The sequence below is a fragment of the Labeo rohita genome, chromosome 16, assembly GCF_022985175.1.
Source record: "Labeo rohita strain BAU-BD-2019 chromosome 16, IGBB_LRoh.1.0, whole genome shotgun sequence".
NCBI lineage: Eukaryota > Metazoa > Chordata > Actinopteri > Cypriniformes > Cyprinidae > Labeo > Labeo rohita.
In genome coordinates this window covers 27,505,547-27,522,077 of record NC_066884.1, presented here as the reverse complement: position 1 = coordinate 27,522,077, position 16,531 = coordinate 27,505,547, and the positions used below count along the sequence as shown (strand labels likewise).

At 37.7% G+C, this 16,531-nt stretch overlaps 1 protein-coding gene across 5 annotated transcripts in view; it reads left to right on the top strand.

The window, feature by feature from the left end:
• The window catches only part of clcn1b (chloride channel, voltage-sensitive 1b), a 45,688-nt gene that overhangs the window by 5,617 nt on the left and 23,540 nt on the right, over window positions 1-16,531 (top strand). For 4 of the 5 annotated variants that reach the window (XM_051131770.1, XM_051131771.1, XM_051131773.1 and 1 more), the window contains 2 exons: window positions 12,077-12,296; window positions 12,380-12,511. In XM_051131770.1, coding sequence (XP_050987727.1) covers window positions 12,077-12,296; window positions 12,380-12,511 — 352 coding nt within the window. Of the gene's footprint in view, window positions 1-6,970; window positions 7,045-12,076; window positions 12,297-12,379; window positions 12,512-16,531 lie in introns of those variants that run through there. The other variant, XM_051131772.1, reaches the window with a different exon arrangement.

Sequence of the window (16,531 nt, the reverse complement as noted above, 5' to 3'; positions counted from 1 at the left end):
TGATAAATTAAGCGCTTAAGAGATGAAGTTGGACGACAATGACTGGTCATCTCTGCAGTAGTGATGTGTCTGTATACATGTTTCATCTGACAATAGGCCTATTTGTTTTCTATTTGAATTAGTTAATTTAAAAGTAGACATTTCACTCTCTATAGATATGTTTTTCAAACCTGTAAAGAAAGTAGGCTATACATGGAGTTTCGAAGTGATTTGCTCCAGGTCATAGACACAGAGACGGCAGAAAGCGCATCCTGTTTGCTTTCATTATTTTACAAAAGCGCAATCTTTCGTTGTTATTCTGAGTGTATACAAATAAACGTAGAGTCTTCACAGATTTGAAAGATGTATTACCTTTATCTGTATGACCAAAAATGATGGAGTATTTTAAGAGCAAGTGACCACACCAAAGTCTCCATCTGTCATGCAGTAAACGCGCTAAGTTACTATTCAGCTTTCACACTCCGCACAGACAGTTCAACAACACACATTTTTCTAGGTTAACTACATACATCTTTCAAATGAAAAGCCATATTTGAGGTCGATGATTGATAGGTGAGCGTATGGATGTCCAGCCGTTAATGATCTGTCCGTCACGGACTGCGTGACTTCGCCACCTCGTGTTGAATTTAGTTTTCCAGCGACTAATAACATTTTGGTTGACCAAGCCCCTTCTCAACGGTTAACGGTTAGTCGACTATTAGGGGGCGACCCTAACTAAGAGAGATGGACGTTCTACGTCAGAACGCAATCTCTTGCGTCAGCATCATCACACATATGCGTCGTGGTACTGTTGTGAATGTTGTGCATCGAAAATCCGTTTCCTCTGGAGAATCCGCCATGGTACAAGCGCAACTGGCTTTTAAAGGGGTCATCGGATGCCCATTTTCCGCAAGTTGACATGATTCTTTAGGGTCTTAATGAAAAGTCTATAATATACTTTGGTTAAAAATTCTCAATGGTAGTGTCAAACAACACCTTTTTACCTTGCCAAACTCTGCAAAAATCATCTCATTCTGGTTGAGGCTGCTTTAAATGCACATGAGCTCTGATCGCCCCGCCCCTCTCTACTCTCTGTGGAGAGACAAGCCTGTTTACTTCAGCCGCGTTTAGCTGCTTAACTTGCTAACTAGCACATTATTAGGAAAGATGATCAGAAAGATTCATTAAAAAAAAACCCTATACTCACTTCTGCTGTAAGTGAAGCTGGATCACAAATGATTTGTGCGAACATAGACGGATATATGTAGATCGGGAGGTGCATTCCCTTCACAAACAAACGTAATCCACTGCATCTTCAGCGGCTCAGATGTCAGAAGTAAATGACGACCACTATGTTCATTATTACATCCAGCAACACAACAACCTCAATCGCTCAGTCAGAGATATTCTTGTCTAACTTACATCCCTGCTCCGGCATTGAAACATGGAGGTTGGTCTGTTACAGCTGATCTGAGGTAAAACGCTCATGTCAATCAACTATCATGGGAGCGGCCTCTGTTGGTGTGACGCCACAACGACGTCATCTGAGAATGGCTCGATTTGAAAAAGTGGATATTATTTTTACAGATTAATTAAAAACCGCTGCAGGGATTTTTATCATTATAGGGTAGATTTGTACATACACTGCCAACACACATTAATGTTCAAACAACATGTAAAAGTGAACTTAGCATCCGATGACCCCTTTAAAGTGAATTGCACGTAACGTCCAAAACACACCCATGACTCATTAAGAGTATAAGTATAACCCTTTTGGGCCATGCACCTGGTGCTCTGACCGTTTTTCTTTTTCTGTCATTAAACTAGCAATAGTGAATTCAGACACACCCTAAGTGCACCTGTGCCACCATGTGCTTCAGACCATTCGCTTAGATTGACAACTAGGGCCATATTTTTTCATTCTGTTCATTTCTTTATTTCTTTATCCACAAGAAGATAACTAAGGGCTGACAATGCCAGTGCCATTTGCAACTTAGCAGACATGATTGAAAAAAGCTACCACAAATCAGTCAGTAATGAGCACGGCTGGTGTAAACAATGGTAAAAGCAAGTGCTGCTTGCTTTGTATATTCACAGTTCTTGCTGTTCTGGTTGACCTGGTTGAATGCTGAATATAGACTACTGCCATCTGCAGTTATGTTCTCTCACACAAGCGCAGACTGTACATGCTAGGGTTGTGATGATAAATCAATACATCGCAATTCATGGATAATTTCTGAAATTTTCCGAATACATCGCGATTCTCTGCAATCAATTGTGAGCTTAGTTTTTAAAGGGGTCATCGTATGCCCGTTTTCCACAAGTTGATACTTTGGTTAAAAATTCTCGATGGTTGTGTAAAACAACATCCTTTTTACCTTGTCAAAATGAGCTCTGCAAAAATCATCCCATTCTGATGAATTGTTCCTTTAAAAGCAAATGAGCTCTGCTCGCCCCGCCCCTCTCTTCTCTCTGTGGAGTGACAAGCCTGTTTACTTTAGCTGCATTTAGTGTGTTTAGTCGCGAAACTTGCTAACTAGCACGTTATTAGGAAAGGTGATTGCAGAGATTCATAAAAAAAAACCTTATACTCACTTCTAATGTAAGTGAAGCTGGATCACGAATGATTTGCACGAACATAGACGCATCTATGTAGATCGGGAGGTGCATTCCCTTCACAAACAAACGTAATCCACTGCATCTTCATCGGCTCCTTCATCGGCTCAGGTGTCGGGAGTAAATGACGACCACTGTGTTCATTATTATGTCCAGCAACACAACACCTCAATCGCTCAGTCAGAGATATTCTTGTCTAACTTACATCCCTGCTCCAGCATCGAAACAATGGAGGTCAGACTGTTACAGCTGATCTGAGGTAAGACGCTCGTGTCAATCCACTATCGTGGGAGCGGCCTCTGTTGGTGTGATCAGAGAATGGCTTGATTTGAAAAAGGGGATATTATTTTTACAGATTAATTAAAAACCACTGCATGGATTTTTTATCATTATAGGGTAGATTTGTACATACACTGCCAACACACATTAATGTTCAAACAACATGTAAAAGTGAACTTAGCATCCGGTGACCCCTTTAACAGCAGATGGCTAATCTAGTTTTTTAATCTAGTTTTTAACCACACACTGAAATGACCATAAAGAAGAGTGCTGAAGAGCGTCATGTAATTACACTTCAGCTCACAATGCTTTTCTGACACAAAATTAATGTAAACAGCCCACTGTGAACATCCTTGTAATTTGCTTCAACCTTTTCAGACATTATGTATGATTATTTTAGGTTCAAGTATATGTAAGGAATTGGAAGCAAGCAGAATACGGCTGTTTCTAAAGCATGCAGTGCCATCTGTGGTTAAAAACTAAGCTCAAAATTAATTTGAAAAATCTCACCATTTCTCAATTTACCATACATCAGTTTATCGGCACAACCCCTAGTACACGCAGGTTGGCCAGCGACTGTAGTCTGTCTGGTGTGTTTTAGTGCAACAGTCGACTTTCCACAGTGCTATTTTTCTTGGCGTCGGTTTGGTGTGTTTCTACCCAAAGATTAGTTAGTACCTAATTATAACCCAGTTGTTGTAATTACAATAATAAGTACATAATAAGTGTGCACAACCAGCGCTGTAGGCTACTCTCCCAGGTTCAGGAAACAGTCCTCAGTAAAATGCGCTGCACATACTCGACTTAACTCGACTTAACAATGATTTCTAGTTGTGTCCTCATTTGGAAGGCCGCACAAAGTTTTGCTTTCGCAACGAAACACAAAGCGTCTCCACAACATGGCGCCGGCTGCAACAATACTACAGCGAGTTGAAAGTTGCAGAACCATTTCTCAATTCACAATACATCAATTTATCAGCACAACCCTAGTACACGCAGTTTGACCAACGACTGTAGTTTGCCTGGTGTGTTTCAGTGTATACTAAGTACATAGTATGTCCCACCAACATTTGTCAGAATTTCTTCTTTTATATTCCACAGAAGAAAGTAAGTCAAACAGTTTTGACATGAGTAAATGATGACAACATTTTTTGGGTGAACTACCCCTGAGGGAATATAAATATGAAAGTCATTTCCAACCTGTATGGCTTTCTTCTGTGGAGCAGAAAACACATTGGACCCCTGTGATTTTCATTGTGTGGACCAAAACCTCTTGTGATCCACAGAAGAAAGAAAGTCATAAAGGTTTGGAACAAACAAAGGTGAGTAAATCATTTTGTTTTTGAGCAGCCTATCCCAAAAAATGCTGAGTGCTTTCTGTGAGGGTCAGGTTTACAGCTGAAGGATGGAAATTATAATTGGCTTGGTGTAAAACAAAAAAGTCAGTGGAAAGTTTCCACCATGATGGAAAAACTAATGCATGTGTATGGTCTTTAGATGACCGATGTATTCATTCACAGCAGTGTTTGCTTATAGTGATGTTAAACAGCACCGCGTGTTGTTTTTAATGGTCACAGTTAAGTGATTTCACTTCCAGGTCAGGCAGCTGCTGATGACCTCTTCTTTAACACAGAGGCCTCTGGGAGTCTGACTGCTGAATGACAGCAATGAACAGACTGAGATCCAAGTAGAGAGAGTGTGCAGAAGATAAAAGAGTTGCGTTTGAACTTTCACTTCATTATTGGGCAGAAATGCAAATACTAATGTTTTGAGGATGAATTAGCATATTCCTGGGGTCTTGTGAACTGCAGACTGCTGAAATATCTAAATTCAAACAAGTTTGTTTACCAACTCTTTTTGCTTAAGGTTGTGTGTCCTGTTTTTCTTGGTTAACGCTTTGTAGTAACTTTATATAATTACTAATAAATAGCAAATGCATAACTGATCAGTAGTTCATGTACTCTCACATATTGATATGCTGTCTGAAAATATGCAAAAACTAAATTTTCCTTTATATAAATTTACATGATTAATTAGTCTGTTCAGCATTTTATAGTCTTGTGTAGCTTGATTGTTTTTGACCATGGACAAAGTCTAGTTCACTTTGAAGAGACAATTTTTTTTAACGTAATGTTTAAAAGGTGAGTAAATTATGGATGTTGTTAGTGTTATTGTGACATTTTATCTCAGAATTTTGTGATACAAACTCTCAGTTCTGTCTTTTTTTTTTAGTTTGCGAGTTATAAAATAAGAATTGTGTGATTTATATTACAATTCTGAGAAATGAAGTCAGAATTGCAAGATATAAACTTTTTCTCAGATTTGCGTGATATAAACTCACAATTGCAAGAGAACTGTGAGATTCTGACTTTTTATATCCCAAATACAAGTTTGTATCAAGCAATGCTGAGAAAAAAAGTCAGAATTGTGAGATAAGACAACTTTTTTTTAAAACTCAGTGTCAGAAATGGGCTTCCAATTATGAGTTATAAGTCAGAATTGTGAGATTTAAACTTGAAAGTCTGAGAAATGAAGTCAGAATTGCGAAATATAAACCTTTTCTCAAAATTCTGAGATATAAACTTGCTAGTCCAATTTTGAGGGGAAAAAAATGGATATGTTCTCAGAATTGCGAGTTAATATCTCACAATTCTGACTTAATTCGCTTAAATTGCGAGAAAAAAAGATATATATATATTCCAAGATATAACTGAGAAAAAGTCAGATTTGTGAGTTTCTCTCACAAATATTACTTTATTTCTCAGAATTGTGACTTTATTACTCGCAATTGTGAGTTTATATCATGCAATTCTAAGAAAAAAGTGAGAATTGCGAGTTTATACCTCGCAATTCTAAGAAGAGTCAGAATTGCAAATTTGTATCACTCAATTCTGAGAAAAAAGTAAGAATTGCTAGATGCAAACTCGCAATTGCAAGAAAAAAAGTAAGAATTGTTAGATAAAAATTCGCAATTACCTTTTTTAAAAAAAAAAAAATATATATATATATATATATATATATATGTATATATATATAATATATAAATATACATACACATATATATATATATATTATTTATTTTTTTCAGTGGCAGAAACGGGCATCCATAAATTGTTGATAGGCTGGTGGTAAAAAACTTAATAATCAGAATATGTAATAATAAAAGTAATAATAATAGTTTATTTCAAAGATTCGGGGAGCATCTTAATGTGCAGTTTTAACCAGGCAAACTTTGGCAAATTTAGTAACTGGTTCATCCTCAAAAGCACTTAAAATCTAAACCTAGTATCTTGTAAACATGAATTTGTTTCCACATGGATTGACAAAAAAACGTTTCTAGCTCCTGGAGCTAGAGCTTTCCGATTTGAGAAAGTGCCATACACTCAAAAAAAAGGTACAAAAGCTGTCACTGAGGTGGTACCTTATCAAAAGGTACACTTTAGATGTACACTTTAGGTATTACTATGTGCATTTGAAGTATCGATATGGACCCATTAGATAGAAAAGTGTGCCTTTTGAAAAGATACCATTCCAGTGACAACTTTTGTACCTTTTCTGAGAGCCTGTAGACAAGCGTTCGTCTGAGACTATGCATTATATATTTTAACTATTTATTAGTAGTTTAGGTTATAAATACATTAATTAGTGTTTAACTAAGCATTCTTTCATAATCATTTTTATTTAGGGACTTTTGCTACTTTTAATGAATTGACAGTGTCGAGGTGAACATGGAGATGTATGTCACAAAGCTGACGAGCAGCATAAAACACTCAACATCAGTCAACGCCATTAATGCAGGTTTAACTGAATTCAATACATGAAATCACATCCACATCCAGATACCTGCAGTGGACTTCAGCTGACCGCCAGACAGGATTAGGACGCCACAGTCCTTTGAATTAACAGCTGCTGACAGCCCACTGTCAACCGCAGTCTGTAAATGAACTGCACTGTATTATGGGTAATGTGGTTTACTTAGGTGTTAACCTACAGGACACCCCCATAAGGCAGATACAGTTACTAATATCTGAATATTTGGTGAAGGTTAAAAGGAGGAGAAGAGGAACACAGGTACATAGCAGACAAAAAGGAAGACAGAGGAAAGAGAACACAATGATAAGGGAGCCCATCAACACTTTTGAGACCGTTCTGAATTTTGATCAGATTCTGGTGAGATTAAATATTATAATATTTTCATTTTTTCTCGACTTGCTTTACTTTCATTAACTGGGACTAATGGATGTTAATAATGTTCTATTTTATGAAGGTCATTCTATATTGTAGTATTTTTTTTTTTTTTAGAAATGAATTTATTTTATGATTATTAGATTTTTCTTATTATTTTAAATTAAAGTTACTGCTTAAAAAAGAGCAACACTTGTCGACCACTAATACAAAATGTAAATGTGAACATTACATCATTTGGTATTGCATATTATTTCATATTATTTTATAATTCATATGTGACCAAGGGCCACAAAACCAGTCTTAAGTAGCACGCATGTTTGTAGCACTAGCCAAAAACAAATAATCAATTTTTCTTTTATGCCAAAAATCATTAGGATGTTAAGTAAAGATCATGTTCCATGAAGATATTTTGTACATTTCCTACCATAAATATACCAACACTTTATTTTTTATTAGTACTATGCATTGCTAAGAACTTCATTTGGACAACTTTAAAGGTGATTTTCTCAATACTTATTTATTTATTTATTTTTTGCACCCTCAGATTCCAGATTTTATAATAGTTGTGTCTCGGCCATGTATTGTCCTATTCTAAGAAACCATATGTCAGTGGAAAGCTTATTTATTCAGGTTCACATATGCATTATTTGATAATGTTAATATTGTTTTATTAATATAATTACTTTTGATAATATTACGTTTGTGTTTGTTTGCATTTTTTTAAAGAAAAAGATATAATCAGTCTTTCTTGATCTCCTGATCAGTCTGTCAGTAAATGGGTCAGATTTTATTATGCTTTAACACACTGACCATTATATTTCTGTTTTTAATTAACTCTCAAAGTCACTATGTCCTTCAATGTCTGTTAGCAACTTTCACTCTCTCTGCTCTGTCTTCCTGTCTCTCTCTTGCTCTCTCATATCTTTGAGCAGTTTTTTTTAAGAATAATGTGTTATTCTACAGATCATATAGATCACATATTTTTGGTCTTATTCTTAGTCTTATAATTTGTTGGTTGATTTCAGTTGTTCAGAGAAGACATCTGATCCTTCAGAACTGAGCTGTGGGGTCAGGCCATGTGAGTTTTAGGCCATGGTTGTAAATTTAAGCCTGCACTGTGAAAATCAGTTAGAGGAATGTGGAAAACAGGTGTTTGAGAAAGAGCAAGAGAGAGAACATGTCGTAAAGTAAATGTTTTTCTGTTACAGAACAGTCTCTCACGCCGTCATTCTGAATCAGTGTACTGACTTCAGAAGATTGAAGAGGCAATGATAGAAACAACCTTGGGTCTCTCTATCTGACACAAACTCTACTATCTTATCATGATAATTTGATAGATGAAAAAAGAATTATAAGAAAAAAGTCTTTTATTCTTTTACTCTCAGGGTTTTTGTTCAATTTGTCATTCAAGGGTATTCGATGGTGTGTGTGCGTGCCAGTATTCGAGTGTAGTGTATAAATTCTGTTGTATAGCTGGATCTCATAGTATGAGATGCTCTGTGGAGGAATGTAAAGTCTTTATACAGTATGTTCAAGGCTGCAGCTACACATGAGGTGGGTTTGTCTCTATTATGAATGTATGTTCAGCATATTCAGCATTCTTGTTCTTTTTCATTCTAATTAATAAATTCTAAATGTAATCAATAAGACATCATCAACAATAATAGACATTAATAATCAATATTTTAATAATTGTATATATAAATTATATTTAAAATAGAAATCTTTTCTAACAATACAAGTCTTAACTATTACTTTTTTTATCGATTTAACACATCCTTACTGAATAAATGCATTCAATTATTTCAAAGAAAGAAAGAAATATTTATGACCCCAAACTTAGTGTATATCGTTACAAAAGATTTCTATTTTAAACAAATGCTGTTCTCTTTAGCATCAAAGAATCCTGAAAAAAGTATCACTGGTTTCAAAAAAAAAAAGAAGAAGCACAACTCTTTCCAACATTGATAATAAATCAGCATATTAAAATGATTTCTGAAGGTTCATGTGACACTGGAGATGAGTAACGATGCTAAATTGATGTAAATTCAGCTTTGCATCACAGGAATAATTATATTTTAAAGTATATTTAAAACAGAAAACACTATTTTAAATAGCTAAATATTATTTATAAATATTACTTTTTTCTGTATTTTTAATCAAATAAACAGCCTTGATGAGCAGAAAAGATTCCTTTAAAAACATTAAAAATCTTGAACGGCGGTGTATTTGTGTACGTGTCAATTAATTAGTAAATTAATACATAAGATTTTTAGTTAGTACATATTTATACTCAACAGATAATTATTTAATGCACTTTCATTTTTTGATAGCCTTAGTGAATAATTCTTAGGACTATGAAATGTCTTACTGTAGATTGACTAATTGTCTTCTGTATAATAATTGTTCATTAATAAATTTATTTAAATAAATTGCCAATTATCAGTGAAAGAGAATAACTTTAATCAACTGAGTTGAAATGTATATAAATTCTGGCTTATAATTGAATATGAACTTCTGCAAAAGTTCAAAAACAATTTTTGGACTCTGCTTTTGGAAAACAAACCTACAGTAGATTTACATTTTAAGTAACAAAGAACCCTCTCGCAATGTTTTAAATGTCATTTATTGATAAGAAAGTCTCACTCATCTGAATGATACAACTGAGTTGATCTTTTTTAAAAATGTATAAAACTACCAAAAACACAGCTTATGTACTCCGTTTAAAAGGTGCTTGAAGTGCTTGAAGTACTTGAATTTGACTTTTTGAAATTTAAGGCCTGGAAAACCCTTGAAAACAGCAATATTTTCGAAGAGGTACTTGAAAAGTGCTTGAATTATTGAAAGACAATGTATCTATGAAATAAGTGTTTAATTTTGTCAATAAGCACATCTGTTTACGCAATTCATCAAAACATCAGACCTTTTTTGCTTATTTCAGTTAATGTCAGAAAACAATCGAGCTAAGCAAGTAGTAGTACTGACAGTGTCTTGTAAACATGGCTGAAGATGCGAAAAAAGGAACAGATGAACCAAATCAACTGAGTCACTTATGCTGGAACCACTCTGATTGATTCAAAATCATGACTTTGATCATTTATTTCAAGCGATTCACTAGCAAAAACCAGATCGAATTAAAAGGGCCATTTTTTTTTTATAAATTTCGACAAATTTGATTTTAAAAGCACGTCGTGATGGGTGAAACAGAGCTTTTTAAAACTCAGAATAAGTTAAACCATTGTGTCACAAAATTATTCACAATTTCAAAGTGCTTCAATCAGATTGTGTATCGTGAATCATTTGATTTAGATTGAAAATTTGCGTATTGCGAATCATTTGATTCAGGGTCGGACTTAGGAGCACATATCATGAATCATTTCGTTTAGATTGGAACATGTTTGTGAATCATTTAGTGATTTGAATAATTACAATCAAATGATTTGCCATGCGCGATTTGAAGTCCCAATCTAAATCAAATTCATCGCGACTTCAGAGCAAGGTCACAAATCTTTTTGTTTTAGATCAGAGCTTCACAGCCCAGATCACGAATCATTTGATTCCGATTGGGACTTCGGTGTGGGTTCGAGAACCATTTGTTTTAAAACAGGATTTCAGACCGATTTCGCAAACCTTTTTTTCAGATTTTTTTCCTTAAACAGTAAAAAACATCAAACTATTAATGGAGTACAGTTATAAAAAATGAAAGTGTACACAAATAAAAATCACTTAAGCAAATTAACGGTGGTTTTACTATAGTAAAAGTATAGTATACTTTGCAATACTTTGCATGTGCTTCCCTTTATTTTGCCATTTTATAATAACACCTTTTAATTTATCTATTTCTCTCTTTTTTTTTTTAGAATTTTAAAATGAAAGACATTGTTTGATAAGTGAGATCTCTAATTCAAGATTAAAAATCAAAAAAGTAATGCTTGGAAAGTCTTTCAAAATCCTAGAATTTAATTTTACAGTATCTGTACAAACCCTGGAAATGAAAAATGCCCCCAAATATTTTTTATCTGTATCTGAATTATTTCTTATTTATTTATTTATTTGTTTGCTTGTTTATTTATTCATGCACATTTTTAGATATATTAAAAGTATTTTTTTTAATGCCTTATGTAAAAATGATTTTGAGTTGCATGTATATTGATCATTCCTTGTTTTCGAGTGGGCATGAGGGGGCTGAATCTGATCCCTTCAGTCTCGCACCATGTGGGGTCTGTGCTGCTCAAGAATGTATGTATGTCGGCGTGTGTATTGGGTGTAATGGAAGGAAGGTCAAGAATGTCTTGTTGGATCACTTCCTTCTTTACTGGCCAATATCCAGAGTGTGTGGTCTATCCTGATGGACAGCCCATTATTTTTGCATTTGTGTACTTGGCTCACCAAGAAATCAAATCTTACTACAAATCAATCACATCCCGATGGACTAAATCAGATACTGCCTACGCTGTTTGTCATTCGATAAGCTGCTCGGAGATACATCACAATAGAGAAGACAGTTGCGATTTCCAATTCATGACAACATTAATCTGTTTTCTTTTTCTTTTGGGGTGTTTGGCTTCTTTGAAGTTGGTGAAGTCAAGTTGGGAACTTTGAGTACTAATTTTTTGTGCATTTGAACCTTGTGCATGTGTGTGTAGTGTACGTATGATTGAGAATATCTCGGGGGAGCGCTTTTTCCATTCTGCCTGTTAGGGAGCCTGACTATTTCTGTCTGACACATACAAATGACTGTAACTCACCACCACACACACTTGCATTGATTCACTTTACATTCCTGCTTCCACAAGTATTCACATGCACACAATCACACTGAAACAAAGTTGTGAAATCAAAGGTTTTTTCACCATTAAACCTTCATTATCCACCTCATCAAGAATGACTTTTTACCCATACTTCGTTGATCACTGCAGATTTTCCTTCCACTGATTTTCTTCACTCTGCTGATCAATGCGTGTCATGTGGTCTTTTCTGTTCCTGATACAAACCCGCATTCTGTCTTTTTCAGCTGTATGGGGAATATCGGGAGCAGCTGGGTAATTTTGCCAGACGGGAGGCCACACGTCTGTTGACTGAAAGGCAATGGAAGAGGCACGCCGGCAATGCCAAGGCAACCAGGAGAGGCCACGGCCGAGCACATCATGCCAGCCTGGATGCGGGGCCCATGACACCAGGTTTAAGCCCCTCCTCCTCTATAAAGAAGCCACGCCCCTATTCCAAATGCCAGGGTGAGTGATGGAAAATGAATCAAGTGCACTGGTCTAATAAAGTGTCTGGTGTGAATAGCCATTAGAATGTGTTTGCATTGCAGACTGCCTGGCCCGGATACAGAGATATATTGTGACAAAGCTCGGCGAAGACTGGATCTTCCTGGTTCTTTTAGGTCTCACTATGGCTCTGGTGAGCTGGAGCATGGACTATGCAAGTGCCAAGAGCCTGCAAGGTATAGAACAGCATGTGCTTATCTGGTGACCCTTAAAGCTTGTTTATATTTTAGCAGTAAGGTCAGAAAGGCTCTGCTATATTACAAAGTAATTGTGGCTGAAGGTAGTCGATGCACATGTCCTGCAGGCCTTAAGTTCTTCTTATTATTAAGGATATTAAATAGTAATGTTAAAAAAAGAAACATTGTCCTTGATGGGATAGTTCACCCAAAAATGAAAATTACTCCATGATTTACTCACTCTCTACCCATCCGTGGTGTATGAGACTTTATTATTTCAGACAAATACAATCAGAGTTATATTAAAAAAATTTCCTGGCTCTTCCAAGCTTTATAATGGCAGTAAATGGGTGTTGAGATTTTGAAGTCCAATAAAGTGCATCTGTTCATCATAAAAAGTACTCCTTTCGGCTTCCGGGGGGGTTAATAAGAGCCTTCTGAAGTGATCTGTTTGTGTAAGAAAAATATCCAAATTTCAGTGGTGGATGAAGTACACAAATCAAGTACATGAGTAAAAGCACAGATACGTATAATAAAATATTACTCCAGTAAAAGTTTTCCTTTTTCAATTTTACTCGAGTGAAAGTACAAAAATACCTGATTTTTTTTGTACTTAAAAGTACTGATGTCACACCCTTGTGGACTGTTATGTTGGTTTCTCCCTCTTGTGCCCATATTTGGTTGTTCCTGTTTCCTGTTCTTGTTTCATCATCATTCGTTAACCTTGTATCACCTGTGCCTTAGTTATGTTCATGGTTATCACCTGTCTTTATAAGTTGCATTGAGTTCAGTGTTTGTCGTCTGGTCTCGTCAATGTGAATGTCAATGAATGTGTGGTTTTACCCTCCTGCTGTGGATTTACCTGTTTTTGGATTTACCTGTGGATAATAAAGACTTTATCTCTGACCTTCGTTCACCCCTTTCTCGCACGATACGTGACAGAAGACTGGACCACCCACCAAAATGATGGCTGAGGAAGTGTTTTGGGGTTTGCGGCAAGGTGGTCGGAGCGGTATGTGGAGGAATTCCTCGAGCTTGCCAACCAGCTGAGCTGGCATGACTCTGCTCTAGGTGCGTGTTTTCAGCTGGGCCTGGACAACAAGACTATCTGTTGTGAACTTCCTGTGTGTGAGTATCCCCTGATCAAACTGATTAATCTTGTCCTTTATTTAAACGGTTCTAATTTTGAAGTCAAAGAAATAAGAGAAGATTATAAGTCTCATTGTCCAGCCCCCTCTGGAACACGCTGGGTCATGCCGGCTCACACCTCGCGAGGAACCCCTATATAGCGCATTAGAGCCCTCTCCTCCCGAGCGCCGTCCAGAGCCCGCTCCTCCAGTGCGCCCTCCTGAGCCCGCGCCTCCAGAGCGCCCTCCTCGCCGGGAACCCGTACATACCGCACCAGAGCCCTCTCCTCCCGAGCGGCATCCAGAGCCCGCTCCTACAGAGCGCCATCCTGAGTCCGCACCTCCAGAGCACCCTCCTCGCCGGGAACCCGTACATACTGCACCAGAGCCCTCTCCTCCTGGGCGCCGTCCAGAGCCTGCACCTCCGGAGCGCCCTCCAGTTCCCAGTCCTCCAGAGCGCCCTCCAGTGCCCACTCCTCCAGAGCGCCCTCCTGAGCCCGCACCTCCAGAACACCCTCCAGTGCCCGCTCCTCCAGTGCCTGCTCCTCCAGAGCCTGCTCCTCCAGAGCCCGCTCCTCCTGAACTCTCGCGGGTCTGTGGAGCCCTATTTTCCCCTAAGAAATTTTTTTTGGGGGGGGGGGGCATATGCCTGAACTGCCTGCTCCACCATGGCTTCCCAAACTGCCTGCTTCGCCATGGCTTGCCGAACTGTGTGCTCTGCCATGGCTTCCTGAGCTCCCTGATCCGCCATGGTTCTTTGAACTGTCTGCTCCGCCATGGCTTCCCAGACTGTGTGCTCCGCCATGGCTTCCCGAGCTCCCTGATCCGCCATGGCTTCCCGGACTGTGTGCTCCGCCATGACTTCCCAAGCTCCCTGATCCGCCATGGCTCTTTGAACTGTTTGCTCCGCCATGGCACCCCGAGCTCCCTGATCCGCCATGACTTCCCGAACTGTCTGCTCCGCCATGGCTTCCCGAGCTCCCTGATCCGCCATGGCTTCCCGGACTGTCTGCTCCACCATGGCTTCCCGAACTCCCTGATCCGCCATGGCTCCCTGAGCTCCCTGATCTGCCCTGGAGGCCTTCCTTCTCTTCGCCATGTGTCTGACCTGCTCCAGCCTCCAGGGTGCCAACCCCCTCTCCCTGGTGGATATGTTACGGCGCGAGACGTGCCTTCCGGGAGGGGGTAGTAATGTCACACCCCTGTGGACTATTATGTTGGTTTCTCCCTCTTGTGTCCATATTTGGTTGTTCCTGTTTCCTGTCCTCGTTTCATCATCATTAGTTAACCTTGTATCACCTGTGCCTTAATTATGTTCATGGTTATCACCTGTCTTTATAAGTTGCATTGAGTTCAGTGTTTGTCGACTGTTCTCGCCAATGTGAACGTCAATGTAAGTGTCTATGTATGCGTGTTTTTACCCTCCTGCTGTGGATTTACCTGTTTTTGGATTTACCTGTGGATTATAATAAAGACTTTATCTTTGACCTTTTTCTTCGTTCGCACCTTCCTCGCACGGTACCTGACAACTGATAGATTTATTTTGCAATTTTAGATAGGCTATTTAATTTAATTTTATATTAGCACATATTTTTTAGAATCCTACTGCTCAGAATACCTGTGATTTTCCTAAAATAACCACTATATGGAGTAAAAATACATTTTGGTTTGTTGATATGGACTGCGTTGATGAGAGTCATGTTGTAATACTCACTGTGAAGCTTACACTGCAATGTACCTGAGAGAAAACAGATTTGAAAACAGACACATTTTTATTAGATGTGTCATAATATGTTAAGACACACCAATTTGCAATATCAAGCAGCAAAACAAGCTGTTTTATACAGCTGAAAATAGCTGGACACAGATGAGACCAGAAGCCACATGCATAAAATTTGCAAATAGACGTGCCCACACTAACAGTAAGAAATAGACAGTGTTTCTTGAGTAAAGAAAATGCTGTACTTATTCAGACAACAGTTTTTTATTTACCCTTGCTTTGTGAAGTAGACGTCTGTCTTCAAACTGCATGTCATTCATGTCATTCTGAATGGAGGAGGAGTGGAGTTATGAGGTTTGACTGACAATTTGAGGATCCAATGACATTATGAGGTTCAGTCACAACCTCTTCTAAAAGACTTTCATTGGTTAAATATTGGTAAAACCCACAAACAGACATAACAATGACCAATAGCACTGATTTAAAATAATAATAACAAAATATAATAGAGATGAGGTTTTGATAATTTTCCACAGCACTCCCAACAACCTGCCACTGCACAGTGGTTGAAAAAAAAAACTGCTTTAGAAGTGCTAATATCTAGTGCTGATGAACTAATGTCAACAAATTAACCTTATTATAAAGTGTTACTGACATTTTTTAAACAATTACAGGGTGACTAAATGATAACAAAATTTTACTTTCAGGGAGAACTATGCCTTTTCTATGGTTTCCTTTTAATCAAACTCACTTACATTCTCTACATTTTAATGCAAAAAAATACAAGTCCCCCATTTGTAATATAGCATGGTGAGCCAAATCAAAGGTCATCACTGGCCAACTTGCCTTGAGCGTCTCTGATTTAGTGCTACTGCCAATTCTGAGAAAATCTATTCTTTGGAGCTGAAGGGTGGACGCCACCTCAGAGAGCCAATTACTGATACTGGGAACTGAGACAGAGTTACCTCCTAAGGATAATTCTCTTGCCAGTTGTTGTGCCAAAATGAATAATAAAGGTATTGGTAATGTATTCACAGTGCCTTATACTATAAAACACATAATTGTGGTAGGCTTGCAATAATCAAAAATAGTCATGCAAGTCAAACATTATAATAATTTTCACAGTATGCAGTATATGTCAAAGGAACTGTCAGAGGAACATAGAAAAAGGTA